Source organism: Carassius carassius, chromosome 11 (genome assembly GCF_963082965.1).
Source record: "Carassius carassius chromosome 11, fCarCar2.1, whole genome shotgun sequence".
Lineage (NCBI taxonomy): Eukaryota > Metazoa > Chordata > Actinopteri > Cypriniformes > Cyprinidae > Carassius > Carassius carassius.
The window spans coordinates 13,945,336-13,955,135 of NC_081765.1; the positions used below are offsets into that span (position 1 = coordinate 13,945,336).

The 9,800-nt window shown below is 34.4% G+C and overlaps 1 protein-coding gene across 2 annotated transcripts; it reads right to left on the reverse strand.

Moving 5' to 3' along the window:
* Nucleotides 1-238: 238 nt before the first annotated feature.
* Nucleotides 239-5,926, reverse strand: LOC132152804 (mannose-1-phosphate guanyltransferase alpha-A-like). 2 transcript variants are annotated; one of them, XM_059561702.1, is made up of 13 exons: nt 5,619-5,926; nt 5,079-5,176; nt 4,867-4,970; nt 4,557-4,749; nt 4,354-4,413; nt 4,126-4,256; nt 3,967-3,981; nt 2,688-2,822; nt 2,463-2,560; nt 2,333-2,379; nt 1,216-1,308; nt 936-1,104; nt 239-842 (listed from the first exon to the last, which is right to left on the reverse strand). In XM_059561702.1, exons 1-13 carry the CDS (start codon nt 5,656-5,658, stop codon nt 742-744), a joined length of 1,284 nt encoding a protein of 427 aa, XP_059417685.1. In that variant the 5' UTR covers nt 5,659-5,926; the 3' UTR covers nt 239-741. The 2 variants fall into 2 exon arrangements, with proteins under 2 accessions (XP_059417685.1, XP_059417686.1); XM_059561703.1 differs by lacking the exon at nt 3,967-3,981 and having other exon boundaries at nt 5,619-5,925.
* Nucleotides 5,927-9,800: the final 3,874 nt, after the last annotated feature.

Genomic DNA, 9,800 nt, shown 5'->3' on the forward strand with positions numbered 1-9,800 from the left:
ACAAACTAGATGACTTCATGTTCTGTATTTTTAATAAAAATAAGGGCAGTATCTGCACTAGTGCCCTCAAAAGTCAAGCAGCATTATATATATATATATATATATATATATATATATATATATATTTTATATATATATATATATATATATATATATGTATATATATATATATATATATATATATATGTATATTTATATTAAGCATTTTGTTGCCAAATGTGAAGTCTGCCATTGATTTTCTAACAGGACAGCAGTAAATTGCTTTATTACCTTTTGTGACTTAATCAAAATATAATTTATTGCAGGCATCTGACTCTTACACTGCACTCGGCTTTCATACAGGGAGCAGTCACAGAAACATCAATTATTCAAAACAATTACCAACACAACTGGTATCCAATTACAAGATTTTACCATTTGTCTTAGCATTTTTTGTTTTGTTTTACATGACATTTAAAATGCTGGAACGAAACAGGACAAATTTCACTGACAAGGAGCCAACAAGTTGTAAATTAAATGAATTTCAAGTCATTTTAGAAACAGTTTAACAGAGAAGAGATCTTTAGAAGAAGTATTTTTGCATTTGTTTTATCCAGTTTTGACGTGATAATACTGTACAATGGTAAATCCATATTTATCCATAACCACACTCAGAATCTTCAGATGATTCATCCATTTCCATTTCAAATACATGTTTATTTGTATGCAAATGCCATACTATAAGTACAAATGAAACTGCAACTACAATATGATCTGGTTTTTGAAGCTTCTGTTGAGGTCTTTGTGTGGCAGGACAATGGAGTTGAGTATGATGACCTCAGATGGGATATTTACATTACAGCCTGATTAGAGAGAAAGAGAAGCAAATAAATGTCACTACAGATGAAACACTCTCAAATACATAATATATTCATGATGATGTCCTATAAAATCACCTAGAATTGTAATAGAGGGTGTTAGTTTTCCATCTCTGAAGAGTGTCTCGCTGTCAATTTTGGCATATGGGTCATTAGGATTTGGGTCACTGGGGGTTCCTTCCACTCTGGCCCATTTGCCAATGGTGCTACCCCAGCCCACAATACTGTTCAACACGCAACTGTGATCCTACAGAACACACAGCCAGCATATATACTGTATTATATTGTTTTGAGTCATTGGTTGTAAATGCCAGACAATGCAATAGGGAAAGAAAGTGTGTAAGGGACATGAACTCACCTGTAATGTAGCACCATGGAGGATGATGGACTCCCTCACACGAACTCCTGCACCGATCGTTACACCTGTACCTATGGACACATTTGGACCTAACTAAAAAAAGAAAAGAAACACCAATATAGCATGAACTAAACTGAGGTGAAGTGTAAGTAAGTTGCAATGAAGTGAATAAAAAAAAAAGCATGCTACAATCTGTGCCACTGGTATCAACAGCTGGAATTGTACAAACATGTTTCCCTCTGTTGCCTCTCAAAATAGACCCTTTTAACTTTAGTAATAATGAACCATGTCCTATTATGTTCAGTTGCTCAGTGCATGTTATTATAAAGCAGAGATGCCCAAACCAAACCTGTAATGACTTTTGATTTGGTGGCATATCACAAGAGGATGGGTACAATAGTGGGAGAAATGGGTCCACTTTACATTAAGTGTTTTTAACTACTAAGTAATAACATTCAAATTAATACAGGGGTTAAAGCAAAAAATAAAATAAAAATCCTGAGCCTGAACTTTTTTCCGGGGGTGGGGCAGCACATGTAAAACATGCAATGACTGTGGCAACTTTTGAAAGGATACTATGGCAAAGTTATTGCATTCTTTATTCAAACTGGTTTTCTTTTTCATTAATATATTATTGACCTGAAGAATGAAAGCATGAATTTAATTACAAAAATGTAAACATCGCCATTGTATTTAGAAATATTTTAACTAATCTAGGGCTGTAACTAATGATTATTTTGGTAATCAAGTATTCTACTTATTATTTTCTGAGTATTCTCTTTTTTTTTTTAGTAACACAAACAGACCTAAGTGAAAACCAGGCTTTAGTATGACTATTTATATATAAACTAACAATGAGGCAATAATAACTGGCTTAACAATAATAACAATTAGTAGACTGGTGACTTTTTGTTTTACTTTGACATAACCAAGACTGCACAAGTTAAATAATGCTATGTTAATATCATAACCAAACATATTTCTGCTCAAATCAAATCCTGATGGCTGACATTCCCTAAATCTTCTGCTGAACATACTGTTACACGCAGAAGTGTCACATTGCAAATTATATCGAGAAACTCTAAGAATCTATTTACTGTAGAAGAGAAGCACTTACCACAGCAGTTGGATCAATGTTGGCAGTTGGATGTATATAAACATTTCCTAAAAAAAAAAAAAAACCTTATGAAGGATTGCATAAAGAGCTGTTTCGGACATACAAATTCACACTTTCACTAAGCTTTTACCTCTGGTCTTTGGCCCTCCTTCTTTATTAGTAGCTAACCTCTCTGGATGTGTCTTGTGATACTGGTTAAGATACAAACGGCTTGCATAGATTGCAGATCTGAAAGAAGAGGGGAGCATAACATTAACTATAATCACACACACACACACACTATCAAATATAGTTATAGAGAAAATGCAGCAACTCAAAAACAACTGTAATAAAACAGCATGTGTCAACAACTAACCCTGCAGATTTGATCTGGCTCCAGAAGCGGTCTGTTTTGTACACATATAATATGCCCTGGCCTGCCAGCGCCGTGAAGATGTCCTGCTCCAGACGGATCACCTCTGCCCGATGCCAGCCGTTGGACTGCTCCTCTCTACAGCACAAAACCACATAGTAGCAAATAAAGTCTTCATTTCACCCTCTAGTGATGTCAGGAGAATTTTCTACGACCCAGGACAGAGGATGGCATAAAATGAAACTATGATGGGCAAACACAAAATTAGATAAGATAACTTGAAAATGAAAGGTAAATGCTGAAGATGCAGGGGGTTAAAAACAACATGAAATGGCATTTGTAATGTATTTAACTTTCGAAACGTATTGTATCTATTAGTAAACCGGAATGCTTATTAAAATGCAACAGTCAGGTTCTGTGAAAAAATTTCATTCATATTCCCCATAGGGGAAAAAGTCTTTTTTTCAAACCATCAATGCACATAATTTCAACTTATATTTTATATAATCGTGTTTAACAGGAATTCCTACATTACCTATGATTCTTCAGAAATCACCATCAATCAGAGACTCAAAATAAACAAAGGGATTGTAGTTCTTTCCCTCATTAAAGCTGTTTAGGACACAGTCTTGTCTTTTTGAAAGACACTTTTTTTTGCTTCAGATCAAAGTTTGTGATACTGGGATTCACCTAATTTCTGGTTGGTTTGGTTCATGGCTTATATCTTTAACAAACACTTTTTAAAAATCCTATAGGAACAAATAATGGGGAAAAAAAATGTTTGGAACCAAGACATGACAAAAAAAAAATATTGTGGACAGGCACTGTTGCACTCTATAGGAAATAATGTAGGTTGGGACACTTTGGTTAGTAATTGATTGAGGCTAAAATATTATTAGTTATGAATCATTAATAGTATAACACGCGCTGAAGAGTTGTAAGTTATGCATAATAAGATTAGAAACACTAGGAAAGTAAATATTAATTCTGAATTTATGTAGTCTTTAACTGTAAGATGTTAATGAAACGGAATAACTGTGAGTTATAGCAATATTATCAGGCAGAGGTTAGGTTATATTAACTCCTGAGTGGCTTTCAAAGATCAAATTTAAAAAACAATTCATAATAGTCTCACAACATGTGTGGCGTGTTGTTATCGTCACACTATAACATGCTAGCACGAATCTAGCTGACAGATCACACAAGCAGGCAAGCTCACTACAAGATCTACATCAAACTTGCTCCTTCTCATTCTACATCCAAACCAAACCTTCAAACTTACCCCTCATCGTAATATCTGATGATGGAACAGGAAACAGAATGATGGCAGACGGGAAGGTGTTAGAGGGGAAAAGACAAAATGAAGAGACCCAAGGACAAGAAACGGATTAAGTATGCATGCACTTCCACTCAGGAACCCTACAGGATTTGTCCCACTCACAACATCATGTCCAGCTGGTTCTTCTGGAAAACTGCTCCGATGTGCTGGAATATCTCCGGAGTGAACAGGTATATCCCACAGTTGATTATGTCACTCACAAATGTACTGGGCTTCTCAACATAATGCAAGACCTGGAAGATATGATAGGGCAACTATGAATTTACTTTTTATTGGTATTTTTATTTATCTTCAGGTTTTTAAAATAAGAAGGAAAAAAGTCCTGATTACCTCATCAGTTTGTTCATTCTCAACAATGCAGCCGTAGTTCAGGGACTGTTTTCTGTTGGCCTGAAACAATCAGATTTGAACATAACAAAACCCAAATTAAAAACAGGCTAGTAATCAATTGAGAATCCTGTTTTATAAGCAGCATGACTTGTGTCTTTGATTATAATACACCTATGGTTTAATACATAAACATTTCTCCTAACCGTGGTACCGAGGATGACAAAACTGTAAGCGTCTCCGTGCTCCTTCTGGAAGTCCGTCATCTCTGGCAGAGGAAACTCTGAGCACACATCAGCATTCAGGACAAAAAATGCCTCTGGACCACCAGACAGGATCTGATCTCTGAAGTGGTAGTTTCCTCCTCCAGTGCCCAGAGCAGCGTACTCCTGAAGGTATCTGAGAGGGATTTCAGACAGTCCCATGTAAAAAAAAACAAAGCCTTGATTGAAGGGACTTTTCCAATTTTTAAAAACAATAAATACAATATATTATAAATATTATAGAGTAACTTACCTTATTGAGATTTTGAAATCTTGTTGGGCGCATGACAAAAATCTGTTGAGTTCTTCATTGGGCTGATAAAAGCCAATAAGTAAGATCTCCTTCATATTAGGAAGCTAAAGAAAAAAGAAATCATGAAAATTATTAAACAAGTACATTACTTTTCCCTTTAGGGCAAATTAACACGATATCTATTCATCTCTATATGAACTCAAAATATGTACCTTAGAACAGGCCTCAATGTGATGCTGTAGCATTGGCACTCCAGCCACTGGAAACAGAGGTTTGGGCACCTCAAAAGACAGCGGGCGAAACCGGGTGCCTGTATGAACAGCAGAAACACAGAATTAGACTTTCTATCATTTAGGGTACATTTCATGTCCATTGACGATTATTTTATTTTCCTAACAATTTCCTTCACAAAAGTAAATTACTGAAGTAAATCTTTTTATAATCTCATACATTTTATTTATTAAATAATCAAAATGCTGCTTCTCATGTCCTTTAAGGGTACATCAACACAGGTTGGAGTTTTGCATATTACCAATGCTATGCAAAATATTACCAAATTTATAACATTTGAATAAAACTGCCAAAATTATGATTATTTTTTAAGTCATGTCCTTAGTGACAATGCTGGGAATATCACAAAATATGATTATTAAAATTATTTTAAAACGATCACAGTGCATTCAAAACAGACACAATTTTGATGGTGTGTTCAATCTGCACCACTGTTACGAGGCAATGGGATATTTACTCACCTTTCTGAGGACCTCCGATAAGAATAACAGCCTTCAGCATGATTACTTTCTTCTTATGTATGCATATAGGTGTAAAAATCAAAAAGCTCTCTAAATACTGCTGAGATGGTCGAGCAGGAAGTATTCAAGCTCCTTCAGTGAATCGAGCTGATGTATAAATGTCATTCTATATCATTCAACGTGCAATAAAATAAAAAAAAATAAAAAATAAAACTGTTTATGTATCCAATTCCAAGGAAATCAACATGACAGCAGCGTAAAAACGAAAGAGCTCACAGCGGCAGTTCCGGAAGTACCAGGAGGATTATTTTTCCAAAATAAAAGTCACCCCAAATCACTATCCTATTTACTTGGGGGCAATAATAATACGGTCAGATAAACAAGACATCTTAATTATATGGTTTGCTTTTTAAATAATAATTATTATTATTATTATTATTTAATTATATAATACATTTTATTGCTTGTTATTGTTATACCTCTGGTGTATTTTTTTTATTACTGCACATGATAAATACTATTAATCCACAGTACGCAAGTACAGTGAACTTTTTTTTTCCTGATCTTTGTTAATGGTTGTGTTCTGTGTACTTTCTCCCCTTTCTGAGTCCCTGCTCATTATTATCTCATATTGAAACTATATGTTGGGAAAATATGATATTTCTATAGTTGCACTTGAATATTTATTGCTCTGAGGATTGTATACCATACAATATCATACAAGATACAATCAGTTATACTTCTGCAAGTGAAAAGCTGATTGAATAATTCATGGTGTCGTGATGTGTGTGTTAAAGCTGTTTAGGCTGAAATCAGCAAAGGAGAAGGGAAGGCCTGGACATATTTTGCAGCCTGAATAAACAGACAACCTTGCATTATCCGCCTGCCAAAACCTCCAGGCAGTTCTTTTTCATTCAGATACTTACATGGCAATGTTCAGTTTAAATTCAGTTCAGTTCAGTTTCACAGTCAGTGTCACATTGTCCCCAAATATCAGGAACGTGGTATCAGAAGCATTATACAGAATTATGAGAAGGTTAAAATCATACATTTTCCTAATCTCTGCAACCCATGGCAGCATCTAATCTAATGTATACGATTTTATTTCTTAATCTAATATTTATCTCAGTCTGATCTATTAAACTTTGTACTGCCATGCATGATTTATTTAGAGTTGGTAAGGATTACAAAAAAATTAAATTGCATTTACTAAAGAAGATAAATTAATGACACATTTAAAGGACCATTCACAATTCAGTTAAAATAAACCTAAAATGACCTGCCGCAGTTCAAAGTGCAATGTCATTGCTTTCAGCAACGTTTGAATGGAGAAAAGTCTGAGAATGAAAGTTAATCTGCGATTTGCAAATTCATTAATAAGAATGATTTAAACTGTATAAAAAACAAAGACAAAGAGCACACCGAAAATACTTTTTCTACACAACAAACTATATCAAGTCTCTGTGTTAAACAATGTTTAAGCACGAGCATGAGTTGTGCTGTAGCGCCATCTGTTGGTAGAGAGGTTTTACTACAAGCTCATTAATTAATAATGACTACAACAAATAGCTAACATTCAACAGACAATGCACTTGTTGAATACAAAGAGTTATGAATAAGAGAACATGTGTATATGAAGATAATGTAGCCTACATATGCATCTGTTCAGGTCACCAAAAAATAAGGAATAGTTATAAAGGTAAATCAGTAGCAAAACTCGAGAGGTTGAAGATCTGAATGTGAGAACTTGTCATATTAATATTTGTATTTGTAAGTTAAAATTTACACTCATGGCTCTGATGTGAAGAGTTGAATCTTTCAATTTGCACACACAGACAATGATCAAAACACCCGTGTTTTGAATTGGAAGTTGTAGATTAATAGTCACAAATGTGTAGAATGACATTCACACAAAGAAAATGACATACACACATGTTTACGACATATTTACTTTTGCACTTTACTTCAGTTTCGCTGCACAACGTCAAGTCGGCACTTACAACCTCTCAGATCTGGAAGTACAAGTTCAAATCCTAGCGCTCTGACTTTTGCTACTCTTTTTGCGGTATTCTGTTGCAAAACTCATTTGTGCACTTGTATATGCAGATGTGAGAGAGCAGAGCTGGGGGCGGGGCTTTGGTGCGAATGAGAACATTTTATTGGTCGATGCCCGACCAATGAACAACGCCAATTGTTTTCACTGAATATCCTTAGCTTTGACAGGATTTTAAGACACTGCATTCATTTTGCCATTCAGGTATTATCTGGTAGACAAATAATGCAACATATTTTATATGTATATCCCACTGCATATCACTGTACCAGAGTTGCAATATAATGCTGTTTTTATTATTTTTATGTTTTGTAAAAATAATTTAACATCTTCATTGGGTTAAATCCCTAATTTTCTTGTCAGTAATGAATCTTTTTAAATGCAACATTATTATTATAAAAATTTTTTAAATAAAAATCGAGTGTTTAATAATGTCTAAATGTACATTAAACAGCAAAACCTAAAAAATAAGCACTTATGACCAGAAATACTGTTTTGAGCAACTAGTAGAGCTAAATACATGTATTTATTAAACATCAACAAGGCCATCTAGTGTTTAAGCAATGGAATTGCATATGAATATTATCTTTCTGGCCACCAAATGCCTCTAATTTAAAGCGTGCCTCTTTGCACTGGAATTTAAACCTAAATACTACAGTTATTGTAGTATAAATTATAACCATATTACAAAATGTTATATTTCAAATGGTCATTCATGGATCATAATTATTGCGCATATTATTTAGTACCATGATCTCTTCAAATTAACTAAACAGGACTGAGTTAACATGTAGTACAGTTATTTTATTGGTTAAAAGTTACACTTAATTGTTTAGTCACATTTAACTGCTAAGGAGGAGTATGAGAACATAATGCTGTTACATTTTCCAGTATAAAATGCTATTGTAACGCAAGTCATTAGTCAACGTAGTTATCCATGCATAATCAATGCACTTTAAGTGTTACAAATTACTAGAAATCGCTGCAAATATAATGAAACTACTGTCTGTCCCAATTAATACATTTCAAGCATATTGACAAAACGTTTAGTTTAGTACTATTGATAGCTCCATGAACCACGTGACCGCGTGCCGGTGAGATCAAAGCAAAGCAAAGTACAGCGAGTTTACTCTGCAATATGCAGTGGGATATACATATAAAATATGTTGCATTATGTTGCAATATGTTGCATTTGTCTACTAGATAATACCTGAATGGCAAAATGAATGCGGTGTCTTAAAATCCTGTCAAAGCTAAGGATATTCAGTGAAAACAATTGGCGTTGTTCATTGGTCGGGCATCGACCAATAAAATGTTCTCATTCGCACCAAAGCCCCGCATTCTACACATTTGTGACTATTAATCTACAACTTCCAATTCAAAACACGGGTGTTTTGATTATTGTCTGTGTGTGCAAATTGAAAGATTCAGCTTTTCACATCAGAGCTGTGAGTGTAAATTTTAACTTACAAATACAAATATTAATATGACAAGTTCTCACATTCAGATCTTCAACCTCTCGAGTTTAGCTACTGATTTATCTCCATAAATAGTTCATATCATTTCAAATACTAAACAGTTGTCACACTACGCGGTATTTTGGTAAGATTACTAGCCCAGCTCGGAAAATAGATAATGAGCGCAGTCCATTGAGAACAGAACTCTGGAAACTGGAGATGCGCAACTCCTCGCAGTTGTGTTGCCTGGTTGCAGCCAATCAGAGCGCTCCAATGCGCACCTCTCGCTCTTCACTTCATCACGCGCCGAGCTCTTTACGTAGAGCAGAACAAGTTCACGCAGTTCCGTTGCTGAAGACACAGAAAGCGTGGTAAGCGAAACATTACTCCATTCATTTACAATAATTATAATTATGTTGATGTCACACTGGCAAAACATTCGAGAACAGATCGCTTTTGTTGTTTTAGAAACGTATTTTAAAGTTAAAATAAAGTGTAACTACTGTATTATTTGTAAAACTATGCTCATTTAGTATATACTGAGTTGAAATGTACTAGATACTTGGTCATGCAATATTATTCTGTATTTTTATAAATAGAAAGCAATAAATGTAGTAACATAAGTATTAAATTATGAAAAATCTTTAATTATGTCACTTGGTTTCAGGGTTA

Coding starts and splice junctions, on each gene's coding strand:
- LOC132152804 (XM_059561702.1), bottom strand. CDS start 5,658: ATGCTGAAGGCTGTTATTCTTATCGGAGGTCCTCAGAAAG. Junction 1,105..1,215: donor TCCATGGTGCTACATTACAG/GTGAGTTCATGT, acceptor TGTGTTCTGTAG/GATCACAGTTGCGTGTTGAA. Junction 843..935: donor ACCCTCTATTACAATTCTAG/GTGATTTTATAG, acceptor CTCTCTAATCAG/GCTGTAATGTAAATATCCCA.